The following is a 17253-nucleotide window of genomic DNA, read 5'->3' on the forward strand; positions in this document are numbered from 1 at the left end:
TGAGCTGTATCAGAAGTGGAGCAGCTGGAAAACGAACTGATGCCTATAAGGGATGCCAGCATTGCACATGGCATTTACTGCTATGCCATGGTGCTGGCCCCCACCCTTTGGGATTAGGGAATTCTTTCTTTCACGGCCCCCAGAGCTTCCCCTTGCTCTCTTCTTGGTGAAGGTGATGAAGAACCTGTGCGGGAGGGGACAACTGGGTCTTGGGGTTGGACTCCCCGTGTTTAGGAGTTTCTGCAAGCTCTGGTAGTGGGTGTGTGGTGGTGAAGTTGATGGAGCAGGGACTAAGTTCTTTTGAGTGGCATGGATGCTGGCCCCTAACAGGTGGCACCAGACAAAGGAAGAAGCCTGAAGCCAGGCTGGAGGGTGCCCGAGTTCTTTTGGTTCTACTGACATTGCTTCTGTGACCCTGAACAAAACCGTATCCTTCTCTAGGCCCCTACCTTAACTCCTTGCAAGGTACAGTGAGCCTTCAGGGTAGGATGGCTGTGGCCCCTGGTTTTTATCCAAACCCAAACAAGTCTGCCTCATTTTCTCCTTCTTAAGGTGGGGGATGATAATCACATCATTACCTGATATAGTTACTTTGGTGAGGCACACACAAGGTTAGCTCACTGCCTGGCACCTGGGAGACACTGGGGAAATGCTTTGACCAGGAAAAGCCTTTGCCTGGTGCAGCCTGCCCTGGGCTTCCCTCCTGAGTCTACAGGAAGTTGTAAAGGTTTCACGTGGTCATTTTGAGTGGTTGTATGAGGGGGCCAAGGGGCAGGTACACTGATTTGTACTTACTTGGATCTCTGTATTTCACAATGAGAAACCCTCATACTTGGGGCAGACACAGGAGTAACCCCAGAATGTGCCCTGGGCTAGGAACTCTGCTCGGGGAACACTAATGTCTTTAGTTATCAGTCTGTTGTAGTAAGCATGGCATGGAGGGCACACTTCCTATGGGACAGACACCCACTGGACCCAAGTCTCACGATCCAAAGCAGGACTATTGGGCCAGGGGATTGGCACATACGGAAGAGTTACCCTAATACTGTGCAGCAAGCTGTAATAATTGAAGGTTCCTGGAGATTAAGGGGAGATTAAGTGGGTCAGAGAGGCCAGGGGGCCCTGGACACCTGTAGAAAGTGGGTCATGCCATCAGCCGGGGAACCCTTGCCCACCCTTCATGTCATTTCATAAGAGATTTCTGAAAGCTGGCCCTTACAGTTGGACACCCTACAAAACCCCAAGTATGCTGCTGATCCATGTCCCTTGAATCCAGCAACCAGGGGCTTGTGAGAAGCGAGAGAATGAATTTCCATGTAGCAGCCCATGTTGTGCTGGCGTGGAGCCTGGAGCAGACAGCAGGCAGGCAGTCTCTGTGGGAGACAATTTTTCACGTCGTCATTACTCTTTTTTTTTTAAAAAAGATTTATTTATTTTTATTGGAAAGTCATTTACAGAGAGAAGGAGAGACAGAGAGGAACATCTTTCATATGTTGGCTTATTCCCCAAGTAGCCGCAGTGGCCAGAGCTAAGCCAATCTGAAGCCAGGAGCTTTTTCTGGGTCTTCCACATGGGTGCAGGGTCCCAAGCTTTGAGCCATCCTCCACTGCTTTCCCAGACCACAGACAGGGAGCTGGATGGGAAGTGGAGAGGCTGGGATATAAACCGGCACCCATATGGGATCCTGGTGCATGCAAGGCAAGGGCTTTAGCCACTAGGCTACTGTACCGGCTCCTTACATGATAGATATTAAAGTGAAAGTTGTTACTACAGCTCCGAGCTGCTTGTTCTTTCTGTATTTCTTATGTCAAGAGAGTCGTGCATCCCTAGTTGTATAAGTCCATTTTGGGCTACTTTAATTGAAATACCTAGGAGCAGCTTCTTGGGCAGGAAAGGCTTCTTTATGCTCACAGCCAGAGATAGCAGTCCTGGAGGTCCTATTGGCTGATAGTGCTGCGGGATGTGGCAGGAGCTGAGAAACCATCACATGGTGAGCCGGGAAGCAGAGAGAACAGTGAGGCAGAACTTGAACTTAGACAATCAGCTCTTCTGTGAGAACTTTGCTCTGATGTCCTGCCTTCAGGGGACCTGAAAATCCTCTTGACCCACCTGTCAGCTGCAGGCCAAGTCTCCATTCTTCAGCCTACAACCATTAACATGGAAGTTTAAAGAGCTGCATGAATTTTGGGGACACAAATCTTACTCACCCCATAACACCAACTTAACCATGATAGGACTTTCAGAAAACTGTATCAAAACATTGTGTTTGGCCTTTACATTTACGTTCATGGTGAACTGACCTCTGGTTTTCCTTTTGTGTACAATTCCATTATGGTGTTAGGGTCAATTCATTGAATGAGTTGGTGAAGTTCTTTCTTTTTAAAGATTTATTTCTTTTTATTGGAAAGGCAGAGTTTTACAGAGAAAAGAAGAGACAGAGAGAAAAATCTTCCATCCATTGGTTCACTCCCCAGTTGACCACAGTGGCTGTAGCTGAGATGATCTGAAGCCAAGGGCCAGGTCTCCCACGCGGGTGCAGGGTGTCAAGGCTTTGGGCCGTCGTCTGCTGCTTTCCCAGGCCACAAGCAGGGAGCTCGATGGGAAGTAGAGCAGCTAGGACACAAACTGATACCCATAGGAGATGCAGGTGTTTGAGGGTGGAGTCCTAACTTGTTGAGGCATGGGCTGACCCCTGAAGCCTTGTATTTTTTCTTTTTTTCTGGACCAGCATGTACAAAATTGAACAATTCATAATTAAAATTTAGGTAGAAGTTTTTCATAGAGGCGTAAGTGTATTCCTGATTTTGAATAGTATCGGAGACATTTTTAAAAAGGTCAAGTCTTCACAGCAGCACTCAGATGCCTTCAGCCTTTGGCACCTGGGGGCTCTCTGGCTGTGCAGCAGCTCAGTGAGGCAGAAGCAGCAGGTGGGGGCGCAGCTTGGGACAGAGTCTGCAGGGTGGGGCGGGCAGGGGCCTGGCTTGGAGGGGCTGCTTGTTTATGAAGCTGTTCGCCCAACTCCACAGGAAGGAACTCTTAAAATTATCGACCGGAAAAAGCACATATTTAAACTCGCTCAGGGAGAATATATCGCACCCGAGAAGATTGAAAACATCTACACCCGCAGTGAGCCTGTGGCGCAGGTCTACGTCCACGGGGACAGCTTGAAGGTGAGGCCCCCCACCAGGTCTGCATCCATGGGGACAGCTTGAAGGTGAGGGCCCTCCACCAGGTCTGCGTCCACTTGGACAGCTTGAAGGTGAGGCCCCTGACCAGGTCTACGTCCATGGGGACAGCTTGAAGGTGAGGGCCCCCCACCAGGTCTACGTTCATGGGGACAGCTTGAAGGTGAGGCCCCTGACCAGGTTTGCGTCCACGGGGACAGCTTGAAGGTGAGGCTCCCCAGCAGGTCTGCCCTCCACATGCTTATGGGATCTGCTGGGGAATGCAGAGTCAATACCCCTCTCAGTTAGGTACCTGGAATCTCCTATGTGTTTTAAACCTTGAGAGAAATTTCCTTTTTTAAAGGAGAAATCTAGATTACTTGGAGTTTGGTCCAATAATACATTTCCTGAACTGCCGTACTGTGCTCGACCTCCTTCCAGGAGAGGTTTCTGAGCTAACATGCTGAAGCAAGATACAAAGTTTCTTCTGGTATAATTTTTAAGTAGGGAAGTTAACTTTACAGGTAAATGTGTACAGCAAAAAAGATGGTGCTGGTTACAGTTCACCTTACTTGGACTACATTATCTGGAAGGCCTTTTTTCCCCCTCAAACATTTATTTTTTCATTGGAAAGGTAGATATACAGAGAAAAGGAGAGACAGAAAGATCTTCTATCTGCTGGCTCACTCCCCAAGTGGCCACAACGGCCAGAGCTGAGCCAATCTGAAGCCAGGAGCCAAGAACTTCTTCTGGGTCTCCCACACGTGAGTGCAGGGTCCCAAGGCTTCGGGCCATTCTCTACTGCTTTCTCAGGCCACAAGTAGGGAGCTGGATGGAACATATATTGGTGGAACTGTTTTATAACGTATGAGCAAATGTTTGATAAGCAAATATTTTTAGAAAAGGGATGTCATTTTTAGTGCTAGACCATGAACAGCCACTCTAGAAGCCTTTGTCATGACCATGCTTTCCCTTTGGTGGACATTGCAGGCCTTTTTGGTGGGCATTGTTGTGCCTGACCCTGAGGTCATGCCCTCTTGGGCCCAGAAGCGGGGAATCGAAGGGACATATGCACAGCTCTGCACAAATAAGGTTGGTATCTTGGAGCCATTTCCTGAAAGGTTGTTGAACATTTAAAGGTAATGCGTAATGAGATACAGATCAGTGAAACAGAATTTCTGATACAGCTTTGAATCTGGTCGGACTCCTAAGCCAGGGACTTGTCTTTCCTATTGTTGTTGAAGAAACCTGTATAAAGAAGAAAGAATTTTATTTATTTATTTGAAAGACAGTTGCAGAAAGAGAGAAAAGAGGGATGCAGGGATGCAAAGAAAAAGAGGAAGATAGAGAAGGAGAAGAGAGAGAGAGAGAGAGAGAGAGAGAGAGAGAGAGATCTGTTAGGTACTGGTTCATTCCCAAAACGGCTACAACAGCCGAGGCCGGACTGGGATTCAGCCCAGAAGACAGCTGGGATTCAGGTTTCCAATGTGGCATTTGGGCCATCATCTGCTGCTTTCCCAGGGATGTTATCTGGCAGCTGGATCAAAAGTAGAGGAGCCTGCACACAAACCAACACCCACATGGGATGCTGGCATCTCAGGTGGCAGCTTTACCTGGTGTGCCACAATGGCAACCCCATCTTCCAGGTTTTAGTCAGTTTCACTTCATGTAGATCAGGATGAATATTTTCATATATTGGATAATGGTACCATAGGTGGTGGCTTAACCTACTACACCACATGCCAGCCCCAGGAAACTCGTATTTCTTAGAAAGTTTAGTAAATGATTTTTAGAGCCAGGAGACATCACAGAAAATCTTTGTCTATTCCAAGGAGGGAGATGACTTGCCCAAGACCACACAGCTGGTTAACAGGAGAGTCAGGGTGGCCCCAGGTGCTCTGGCCCTGGCCAAGTTCTCACATACCAAATAGGTGAACTTGGAGTCTGCTGGGTTTGGAGAGATGGTCATGGAGTTGAGAAAGTAGTGCACTTCTTCCTGCGGAGAACATTGTCCCTTCACACTCTTCTGCATTCTACTGGCCCAGGTGGGGTCCGGTGGGCGGCTGTGGCTGTCTCTGACTCAGCCCCTTGAGTCCCAGTAGCAGCCGTGCCTCCCACATCTCCGACCCGCCCCCGGGTTCCTCAGGGGGTGCCTGGACTCACCTGGTTGAGCAAAAATCCGCTTGAAACCCTTGGAGTGGTCCTTAGCCTGCTCCTTGGCCACCTCTACCTGCTGAGAGGTGGTGACCGGTGTGTTGCCAAGGAGAGCAGGGCTGCTTGGGGTGGGAGGCAGGCAGCATGTGGTGGAGGTGGTTAGGGAGCCCTATTAGCAAATGGTCCATTGTACTTTCCTCAAAGTGTGTTGTTTGCTGTAACTCCATTTTGAAATGTATTCTTGTCATTTTCCTCCTTTGGGTCGATTCAGGAACTGAAGAAAGCCATTTTGGAAGATATGGTGAGGTTAGGAAAAGAAAGTGGACTCCATTCTTTCGAACAGGTAACTTACCACCCCTACACTTGCCAGGGCCCTGACAACCATGAGAAAAATGAAACACATGCCTGATGACCCTGGCTCACAGCCCCCGTGCACTGCTGGGCTGCTGAGCTGAAGTCGGTCACGGGCCAAGTGAGGCCTCTCCTCACCGTCATAGATGCTCCCAGGGCTGAAATGCTATCCTGGCTGTCGGCAGGGATCACGTGTCTGAGCTGCCTGGGACACTGAAGGCTGGAGTCCTGACTTTTTAGCTTCATGGTGGCTGTCCTCTTGGCTGCAGGGGGTTAACTTTCTGGCTGGGAGGATGTCAGAAAACTTGGGTTCCTGCAGGGACCCACTGGCCCCAAAGGGTAGAGAGAAATGTGCTGGCAGCAGATGCCAAGCCCTCAAAGGCTCTTTTGGCTGGCAGCACTTTGGGGCTTTGTAACCACATGCACGAGCAGACACGGTCCTTCTCACGTACACTCGTCAGCTAGAACGTAAAGCTCCTCACAAAGGGGCAAATTCTTGATATACTAATTTGCAGTTTCTAAAAGAATTAGTTTTGATTCCCAAAACAATAATTTTATCAAAATAATTTTTTAGTAGAACAAAAACTTCATCAAAATAATTGTCTTTCTACGGTTTCCCTCTACATACAGTGTTCAGAGCCTGAAAAGTTTATCAGTATTTTAAATTTGCTTATTTGTTAATAACCTAAAATGTTTTTATGTAAAGATTATTTTCCCTTGATAGAGATTTACAAAGGGAATCATCCACCTAAAAACATTTTTAAACCAATTTAAGATATGAAATTGTGAAAGTGCATGTATTTGAAAAAAAAATTTCCTCAGATTACAATTGTAATTTCAGGAAATCTAAATACTTTAGTTTCTAAGAATATTGGTTTCCTTTGAAATAGATCTTTGTATTAATCCAGTTTGAGAAACACTGCTTTCCTCCCATTTGTCAGTACTCTTAGAACACTTAAGTCCTGAATAAGATCTGCATATATATTTTTAAATTATAAAGCCTGAGGCACTTGTGCAGATTATGTTTATTCTTCTGAATGAAAGCTCTGTTTTGGAGTCATAATTATGTAAATCTCCCATTTTCTAGGACTGACTTCATTGCCCTTCTTTAAACAGAGTTGCGTAGCTGGATCCTGTGTGATCCGGTTGTCCAAAGGTCACTAATGAGGTTCCCAAGCCTTGTTGGGTTGGGGTTTGATTTCAAGGTCGGGCTGTCCCACAGACCAAGAGGGTTAGCACATCCTTTGTGCATTCTTGGGGCCTGTACGCCCCCTGCTGGTAATGGGATGTGTGACCTGCCCCAGGCCTCTAAAGTCCAGATTTAAGAAAATACTAACTCATATGACACTTACACTTTGCTTAAGTTTCCAGTGTGCTCTGTTTAGAGCTTTCCCCAAGAGATGTATTCTTGACCACCCACGTGCCTTATGCAGAGTTTCTGGTCTAATAATCTGCCCTCACCATGGTGACTTCACATACAGGGAAGCCATGTGGCATCCCGGAAGCCTTTAGTTTTACTGCCAGAACTGTCACCTCCTGATTCTTCTGGTACCATTCTTCTCTTCGTGGGCCTGTGGCAGCCTCACCCCCACAGCCGGTGTGCGCCCTCCGCTGACCTCAGGAGACCAGCAGCCAGCCTCAGCTCGGAGGGTGTGCTGCCAGTTGTGAGCCACAGCTCAACATGAATGGTTTCAGTCCACCCATGTCCCGTTGTCAGCTTGTCCTTTCCCCTCTCCCTTTGAAATACAGGGTCAATTAAGATGAACCCTAATTAACACACACATACGTAAACACAATTAAATAAGCAAAACCATAAATTTGAATAATAAAACAAGTGCTTTAAGGGTGCTACTTACTGAGCTGGGTAAATCTGAATTAAACTTTGAACTAGAAGATAAAATTGATATGCCATAATATAATTTTCAGAAATATGCAATTCCTAGAACTAGGCCAACCATTACTAAATGTCTGGAACTGTTTGGAAGAGGTAATGAGTAGATGGGAAGTGCTTATGATTGTATTAATAATTTAAAACATGTAGCTAGACTGGGACGTGTATAGCCATGTTTAACAATATTCTTTGTATTTATATGCTTTATTAATTTGCAGAAGCAATACAGTTTTTCATTTTGACAGTAAACATGAATTACTACTATGTTAATTCCTGGGTTGAGAATTAACTTTGTTTGATTTAACTTTTGTTTTCTTCAAGCTACTTGCTTTTGTCATCAGTGAGTTCCAAGTGCCTAGGCCATCGTGTGCTGTCTCACAGGCAGCTTAGCATGAGGCTGGGTTGGAAGCTGAGTAGACAGCGTTCCAAGTGAGCACCCTTATGCGATGCAGGTGTTCCAAGCAGTGGCTTAAGGCACCGCATCACAACACCAGCCCCTTTCACGTTTTTAAATCACAAATATGGGTTAAAAAATGCCACAGCTTGCTAGGCTATTTCTGAAAAACTTTTAAGTATTGGAAGTGCATTCCAGAGAGTCTTTTCTTTCTTTCTTTCTTTCTTTCTTTCTTTCTTTCTTTCTTTCTTTCTTTCTTTCTTTCTTTCTTTCTTTCATTGGAAGGTCAGATTTACAAAGAGAAGGAGAGACAGAGAGAAAGATCTTCCATCTGCTGGTTCTCTCCCCAAGAGGTCACAATGGCCAGAGCTGAGCCAATCTCAAGCCTAGAGTCAGGAGTCTCTTCCAGGTCTCCCACGTGGGTGCAGGGTCCCAAGGCTTTGGGCCGTCCTCAGCTGCTTTCCCAGATCACAAGCAGGGAACTGGAAGGGAAGTGGAGCAGCTAGGATATAAACCGGTGCCCTTATGAGATCCCCAAGCATGCCAGGCAAGGACTTTACCACTAGGCTACTGTCCCGGGCCCAGGGGTCTTCTTTTTGTATCAAGTTCTCAATCTGAAAAACCCACGAGTGTTGTGAAGGGGTTCTTAGCAGACTCCTTTGTCAGCATGCTCACCCGGCAGACTCGCCAGGCTGTCAGTGTCAGAGTTTTTGGAAGCAGTCACCAGCATACTGAATTTCTGCAATAACTTACATACATTAGTTTCTCTGATGTCAGTTATTTCTGGATGCTGTTCATCGATTTTTATAAACAGCTCTCATGTGATAGCATCTGACAGCAGCACTCATTCTGCTGACTTTTCTGATGCACATTCTGGTTCTCTTCTGCTACTCACGTGGCTCTTTCTCTGCCTTCAGGCCAGGACACTCCTCTGCTCTCCATGTCTAGAAGGATCTGAGACTGTGCCTGTGAATGCCTAACCCTCCCACCTCTCCAGGCTATGTCTGCTCCTGCTCCAGCTTGGGACATCTTCAAATGTGCTCACGCAGAAACCTAGACCCTTACATATCTGCCTTTCCTTACCACTTACCCAGACCAGTTGCCAAGCGCTGTCATTAGAGCTAGCTTCATTGCCGGAATCATTTGCAATCTCGCCTGTCTGCTCATCTTCCGGCTTCTACTCTTGCCCCACTTAACTTCCTTCCTCACAAGTCATCTTTTCCAAAGAGCCATCTGGTTCTCTTTCTCAGTGCTTAAAAATCATTGAAATGATCAGGTCTAAACTCCCTCTCCAGGCAACTCGACCAGCCCCTGCTGTTCTTTCGTTCCTCATGCTTCAGCCAGCAGTAATACTAGACCACATAGGCTGTGGCTTTTTTTTTTTTTAATATTTACTTATTTATCTGAAAGGCAGAGTGAGAGAGAGACGGGGGCTGGGAGTGGGGTGAGAGAGAATCCTCTGATTCGCTCCTCAAATGGCCACACTGCCTAGGGCTGGGCCCGTGTGCAGCTGAGGGCCTGCAACTCCATGCAGGTCTCCCACATGGGTGCAAGGGCTCAAGGACTTGGGCCATCTCCTGATGCTTTTCCAGGCACATTGAGCAGGGAACTGGGTCAGAAGTGGATCAGCTTGGACTTGAAGTAGCACTCCTAAAGGATGCCAGTGTTGCAAGCGGTGGCCTAACTTGCTGTACCATAACCCCAATCCCGCCTTCACACATCACCACCTGCTGAGTACCTGCCTCCTCTCAGTTACATCGCATCCCCATCCCTGGCTTGCTATCTTTATTTGACTAGAGCATGTCTAATGACTTCAACTTGGGCATCCATTTTCAATGACTCCCAAGCCAGGAAGTTAATAGAAGCTTGAGTTCATTTCTTAAGCACATCCCTGCGCCCTCCACGTAATAAGCCAGAAGATAGGTGGGCCAAGGAAAAAAGAAGGGAGTATGAATGGAGATAATTGTGCCTGGATGTTTTATTAGTAAAGCAAAACCTTCTCCCGGCCAAGTAATAACCAGCCCCAATCCTGCTTAGCTTCTGAGATCAGATGTGTTCGGGGTGGTATGGCTATAGACAGGTAAAACCTTCTCTTTCTCACTAGCCAGGTCTGGATCACATGGCTAACTTACAGCTGCAGGGTAGTGGAGGAAGAGGTGCTAGCGGTGGGATCTAGGAAATCAGAGAAGAGGATTTTCATGACTCAGGTGGACCATTTGGCTCCAAACCGAGTCAGGGTCCTGTGAGCAGGCAAGTGGGGTTCAGTGATAGGGAAGCAACTGACTTCCAGCACGGGTGACTCTGGCCGTGTTCGCCACCTAGTGGTCATACCGCGCATCTCATGTAATTGGGCAGGTTCTTTGTGTCTGCTGCCTGCGGCAATGCTTGACACATAGTAGTTGTTCAATAAATGTCAGCAATGTATTAAAAGAGGTGAATGCATATTTGTATTTAACACATATACTTTGGATTCATTTAGAAGTCTGCATTACACTGATTCACAACCCTGATGTAAATGTATTATCTCAACAAAATCTTTGAACTTGGTCCCCGTTTTGTCAGCTCAGGACATGCTCTTTATTGGAAACGGTGTTACTTAGCATTAAGCCCAGGCCTAGATCGGAAGCATGTCAGGGAACTGACAGTGACCCTTCCTGCTGGAGCCTCGTTGGGGAGGAGCTGTCCAGGTCGTGCCCGGTCACTTTGACTTTTCTGGTCCCCATTGAGTCTTGTTAAAGAATCTTTGTGGGAGGCAGTGTGGGAACTAAGTCTCACCCCACCATGTCCCTCTCCAATAGATTTGATAAGATTCATTGTGTAACATTTAAAAACTAGGACTCATTATGTCCTGCCCTGACGTTACAGCTCTGGTTCAATGGCACATTTGTCTTTGTAGCTGTGGAAAGCAGCAACCTGCAGGTCCTTGGGGCTGCCCCCTCTTCACTACTTCTTGCCAGTTTATCTGTCAGCTATTTAGAATAGCTTATTCATCTTTATCACTGGCCTCTATGCACGTGTTCTTTCTAAGGAGTTGTCCTACTTCCAGTCCTAATTTCCTTAAAAACCATCTTCCCATTTCTCCTCAGAGTGGTCTTTTCCAAGGAAAGACCATCACTGCCCTGTATAGGAACATTCAGTGCCTTCCTGAGGTCTTCAAGATCAAGTTTGAGCTCTTCTATTAGCTGGCAGCTTCCTTCTGTGTCCCCCTTTGCTCTACGTTTTTTGTGACAGCAGGAAGAAAATACTTGGGTTTCCATCATCATACTCTGCCCATTTCTCATTCCCCAAAGCGTTGTTGTCTCTGCTTGTAATGCTCTTCCTCCCCTTTGCTGGTTAACTGCTACTCACTTTTTTAACTCTCACCTGACATTGCGGCGGAGGACAGAGGGCAGAATCTATCCTGATTGCTCATTTTCCTCCCGTGATGGAGTTGGTGCCCTTTGCCCTCGTCTGCCCTCCCTGTGATTGCCTTGTGTCTTCCTGCAAGCTCTCCTGGATTCCACTGGGTACTTGGCTGAGGCAGGGGCATTCAACATTCTTTGTGTCCTCAGTATCTGGCCCAGAGAAAGTGCCAGTTTGTTTCTGTTGACTGGATAAAATGATTGAGAAGAAAGTACACCAGGTGACCTTTAGCCATGTGAAATGAGCTGAACTTTTTCATGTATTTTTGACTTAGCACACTCTGTGTATGAGATCAGTGCGTCTGCCTCCATCTGCGTGTTTGCTTTGTTTCATGTGTGCCCTTGATGCTGTGTTTTATTCCTATTGAAGCTATGTTCTGTATTTGGTTTTTAGGTTAAAGCCATCCACATCCACTCTGAGATGTTCTCAGTTCACAATGGTCTGCTGACACCAACACTAAAGGCTAAGAGACCTGAGCTGAGAGGGTACTTCAAAAAACAAATAGAAGAGCTTTATACAATCTCCATATGAACGTCAAGGAAAAGTCGTCTCAGTACAATGGACTGTGTAGCAATATTATAGTTATTCTTGAAAGTAAGAGTCAAAACAACACAGCTGAAAATGGATAAGACCTGTTTTTATGACTGAGCCTCTACCTGTCCCAAGAGATCTTTAACAATATTTTCTCTATCATCACTGAGTACACTTTATTTTTCCTAAAATGACATTGTAGCAAGCTGCTAAAAATATCACAAATGGCAATGTAAAATCAAGACATTTTTCTCAAGAACTGTGTACCACTAAAAGTAATATATTCTCAGTGTTCACAGAACTCATATTAAACATTAAAAAAGTAACTGACATATTGTATTTAATTATTTTTGGAATAATAACTAGGTAACAGCAAATATCTAAGCAATGTGGACTACCTTATTCAATTACTGATTGTCAAAATCATAATTAAGTCAGACTTAAAGTTAGGCATACAGAAACATGCTAAAACATGATCACTCATCCTACAAAACTTAAGTCTTCAAGTATAATTCCTATCATGAAAAAAGTTTCTTTCTGATTTTGATGAAATCAGAAAAAATGAGACATGAGATTATAAGAGTCCACGGTAAGATAAATGTTATATGACAACTTGCAAAGAGTTTTCAATACAATTTGTCATTAAGTTCATCAAGGCATTCAGAAACTACCTAGAAGAAAAAGTGATGGCAAACAGATCAAGGCCAGTGTACACATGTTCGTGGACTCGCACCCGTAATAGAGTTGACTGTGCAGGGCCTGAACCCTTCTGTGAAGGGGAAGACGTGGAAGAAGAAACTCGGAGTTCTTTCTCAGGGTAGGCAGAGTTAACATGCCTGTGTTTTTTACCAGGGCCTTCCCATCTTCCCTTCCCAGGATATCCATGCAGGAAATCCAGTGTGACTATGATTCGGAACAATTTCACTTTCAGTAAGAGCATCAGAGCAAGGTGTGAGGAAAAGAGGGATGTTATTTTCCAAGAAAATAATTTTATCAACAGCGTAACTGAAAAATCTCTTAAAAATGACCCTAGAGAAACTATGTAGATCCATTACAGAGACATACTGGCGAGGGTATAAGCCTATTAAAATCTTTAAATGCTGCTACATTCAACTGCAAAAACCCACTTCTTGCATCATGTGATTAGATATAATCTGTATATGGATGCTATCGAATTTGTGTAATCAAATCCCCATTAAGTTCCAAGCTGCACACTGCAGTGTAAGAAGGCATGGCTCCTAGGAAATCATTCTTGTAGAGAGACAGGCCTGTGGGGGCGTATTAGCCATTTATCTGCGGTTCATGTGTTTCTCTAAGGTATATGTACTCACTACTCAGTCTTTCCTTGGAAGACATTAAGACTACATAGATACTTTCAGTTAAGGCACGCACAAGCACACAGTTCTGTTGGATATGTCTGCATCAGTGAGTATACACTTATACTTTATTCTTGTCAAAAGGGGATCACAGCTTATTGGACATAGCTAATCTTTTACACATTCCCTGGGTATATTCTCTCTAAGGAACCATTGCTACACATGCAGGTTTGACATTTAATGAGTGACCAGATTCTGTGCACACTAATTTTTAAAGGCATTTCTGAATAAACAAATATTTAAAGGGTCCCAGTTCCCATCTGTATAGCATTAGGTTTTTTAAAATATATATATTTAATATGTATCTGGGCAGTTTAAAAACGGAAACATTACCTGACTTGGATATTTGTACTATTTTAAGGACAAATAGCTTCCCATTCCAGTGGGAGGAAAGAATGCTGTTTCTCATTGTCTTTCCACTTAACTAAAATTTCACAGTTGGCTTTGATTGCAAGTGAATTTTGAACAGTGACATAAACAAATGTTCTAAAACTTTTGAGTCTGTTTGTGGCTCACAGTAGTTAGACATGATTGATCATGAATAACTTAAATTTTTTTCTTTTTTTCCTTTAAAAGATACTGTGTTTCTACCAGATTTCCCGATTTTGGAAATCATCAAGCTTGGGCCAAATGAATGTGTTAGTACAGCTGTGCTGAGAAAAGTAAACAGTGCATCCTACATATACAGCATGTCCATGTGTCTGTTCCTCATTAACTCCACCTAATTTGTAATAAAGGAGAAATGGAGTACTAGGCAAAGTAGAAAATTCATTCTTGCTTTATATTCCCCAACGTGGGGGTGGGGTGGGGAGGAAAATGTTTGTATTTCTAAAAAGTATAGGAAAAGGCATTGGATCTTAATCAATCCAGAGTTATAAGAAAATTAGTCCTTCAATTATAAATATGTTCTTAAGTATTGGCTTTTGTACTCATTCTTGTTCAGATGTATAAATAATCATCAGTTTTATAAACAAACCATTTTATGTATATTATGAATACATATGAATACACATCAATTCTTTTTCTTTTTGCCATAAAAAGAAGTCTTTGCATAATATTTTGACCTCCCATTCAGATGCAGACTACCTATCAGTAACTCACAAATTCAGAAGTCTAAGGATTAAATTCACTGTGTCTTCCTCACATAAGTAAGTCATTATTGCATCCTAAATTTAGGTACAATCACAAGCCTGAGAAAGAAATAGAAGTTGCCATTGAAATTTTTTAATAATCAGGCAATATTTTGGCAGGTGTTGAGAACAACACTTAGTTTGATTATATTGCCCATCAAAGAATCAATAATCATAAATATTTTGCAGAAAAGGAAAGGAATTTTTCTTTATTTCCCAGATGCATAAAGCACAAATGTGATGTACTTATTTAAAGATCAAAATGCTATAAGGTGAATGTGAAAGTGTGTTTTTGCATGAGAACAGACTGCTTGCAACCTTTCTTAATATCTCAGGAAAAAAAAGAATAAATGATCATCTGTAAAACTGGCGAACTGTTAAGTCACTGAAGTTTCTTGCCAGTTTTTATTTTCAGGAAGCACTTACATGGAGAGAAAAAAGGATCCTAGTAGCCTGGCTTTTCTCTCAAGTACGCAACTTAGTCTTTTCGGTGAAGCTACAATTAACTGCAGCAAGAATAGAATTAGCATTCACGTGAGGAAATGAAACTCCAGTTAGGACACAGTAATGGCTGTAGCACTGAAGAAACAGATAAATACTTGGAATATATGCATTCCTAAACTAGTCACAACAAAAGGTACATGAAGTGGCGATAGCTTCTAAATATTAGTTTGGCTAACTCTCTTAATTTTCCTTGCTAAATGACTGCAACATCTGCATGGGGGGAAATGGATATTTTTTGAAAAATTGCTTATTCTTTCAATTTTTAAAAGTTGAGGGGAGTAAAATACTACCTTTTAAATATGCATAAAAGCATCTGAATTGTAATTATATTTTCATTTGCTTTGTTACAATAGCATGCATATCAATTACAAAATGCAATGAAAACTTTTGTAAAAAAATAAAAGATTTTTTTTCATTTCTCATAGTTGCTTATAATTACTATTTCATGTATTTATTTACCATCCCCTGATGTCAGTGTATGTGGTAGTCAACATTGTGGTGCATTCAGAAAACATTGCATTGAGCTGTTCTGCCACTCTGTGTCCCCATACTCTCCGTCCTGGCCTCTCATCTGCAGTAAGGTTCCCCAGACTCCAAAGCGGTCGTGCTGGAACTCCTGCTATCAAGAGATGTGTCCTGGACTTAAATCACTTTTACCCTTAAAAGCTACTGAAGTTTTCTATCACAATGGCCCTTAAAAAAAAAAGATTCATTTATTTTAACTGGAAAGACAGATTTACAGAGAGGAGAGACAGAGAGGAAGCTCTTCTGTCTGCTGGTTCACTCCCCAAGTGGACACAATGTCCAGGTCTGAGCTGATCCAAAGCCAGAAGCTTCTTCTGGGTCTCCCACACAGGTGCAGGGTCCCAAGGCTTTGGGTCATTCTCAACTGCTTTCCCAGGCCACAAATAGGGAGCTGGATAGGCAGTGGAGCAGCCAGGACATGAACCTGTGCCCATATGGGATTCCAGCACATGCAAGGCAAAGAATTTAACCACTAGGCTACCATGCCAGGACCCCATAATGGCCTTTAAAACAGTAGTTCCATAATGTCTTTTAGTCCTTTGCAGATTTAATAGGTACCATATCTTTAAAAATCATGCCTTCTGGGCCCAGCGTGGTAGCCTAGTGGCTAAAGTCCTCGTCTTGAATGCGCCAGAATCTGATATGTACACTGGTTCTAATCCTGGCAGCCCTGCTTTCTATCCACCTCCCTGCTTGTGGCCTTGGAAAGCAGTTGAGAATGTTCCAAAGCTTTGAGGATCCTGTACCCGCGTGGGAGACCCAGAAGAGCTCCTGGCTCCTGGCTTTGGATTGGCTCAGCTCCAGCTGTTGCGGCCACTTGAGGAGTGAACCATCAGACGGAAGATCTTTCTCTGTCTCTCCTCTCTGTGTATCTGCCTTTCCAATAACAATAAATCTTTAAAAAAAAAAATCAAGTCATGCTGCTTTCCTGTTTAATATTCCTTCTTAGCAAGGTTCCCCATGGTTTCCTGCATAACGTTGGAACTCCATGGTTCAGTAAATAGGACTAGCATCTCTTGTTTCCCGAAGGAGTTTTGGCTGCAATCATACCAAACACCTTTGTATCAGCTAAAACTGTTATGCTTTCCTGTGTTGTAATGCCTTCACAGCTCCCCTTCCTAGAATGACCTTTTAACACCCTCCCTCCCCATCAGACTACTCCATTCACTTGTGAAAATTAAGCTTGATTTTGTCCTCTGAGAAGCTTCCTGCATGGTCGATTGTTTGATGGTTCTTCTGTCCCCATCCTCGTTCAGATGCAGCTGCTTGAGGTTTTGGCCTCAGTGCTGGAGCAGTCCGTAGGTGTTCTAGAAATGCCTGTTGAAAAACTCCTTCAACTCCTTTTCATGTGTTGCATAGCCCTAAAACTACAACACCTGAAAGAACAGTCATCCATCCCCAAGATGGATTCTACTATTGTTGACTAAACAAAAAGCAACCACCACCAGTTTTTCAGTTGGATGCCTGAAGCCTATGTGTTACAACACAAAGTTGCTCATGGAGTTACCCCAGAGGAGAATGTAATTCAAAAAGGTTTCCTTTGGGCTTTACCGGGCCCCAGATCCACAGACTAGCTGTTTTCCAAAATGTTTCCTTCAAAAATCTTTGCAATTTGTGATTTGTTTTTCCATAGAAAGGGCTGTTTGAAACCTAGTCAAATCCATCTGTTGAACTGCAACACTGGTGGCAGAGTTCTGGGTCAGGAGTGGGGGCAGTACAAGAGCCAGGAAGTACAGCAGAAGAATGTAGTGTAACACACATCACTGAATGTTTGTGCGGCTGTTTGTGTCCTTGAAGATCCAATTAGAGAAGACAGAAGGATGACTGTGTT

General features: G+C 44.1%; 1 protein-coding gene across 8 annotated transcripts in view; it reads left to right on the forward strand.

Moving 5' to 3' along the window:
• ACSL6 (acyl-CoA synthetase long chain family member 6) overlaps positions 1-13051 on the forward strand; it is a 53002-nt gene extending 39951 nt beyond the window's left edge. For 2 of the 8 annotated variants that reach the window (XM_058677340.1, XM_058677337.1), the window contains 5 exons: positions 3027-3143; positions 3277-3303; positions 4155-4256; positions 5590-5661; positions 11750-12228. In XM_058677340.1, the coding sequence (XP_058533323.1) occupies positions 3027-3143; positions 3277-3303; positions 4155-4256; positions 5590-5661; positions 11750-11887 (456 nt within the window). In that variant the 3' untranslated portion in view covers positions 11888-12228. Of the gene's footprint in view, positions 1-3026; positions 3171-3276; positions 3304-4154; positions 4257-5589; positions 5662-11749 lie in introns of all 8 variants that reach the window. The other 6 variants (XM_058677339.1, XM_058677341.1, XM_058677338.1 and 3 more) reach the window with 5 other exon arrangements.
• Positions 13052-17253: the final 4202 nt, after the last annotated feature.

Source organism: Ochotona princeps, chromosome 19 (genome assembly GCF_030435755.1).
Source record: "Ochotona princeps isolate mOchPri1 chromosome 19, mOchPri1.hap1, whole genome shotgun sequence".
NCBI lineage: Eukaryota > Metazoa > Chordata > Mammalia > Lagomorpha > Ochotonidae > Ochotona > Ochotona princeps.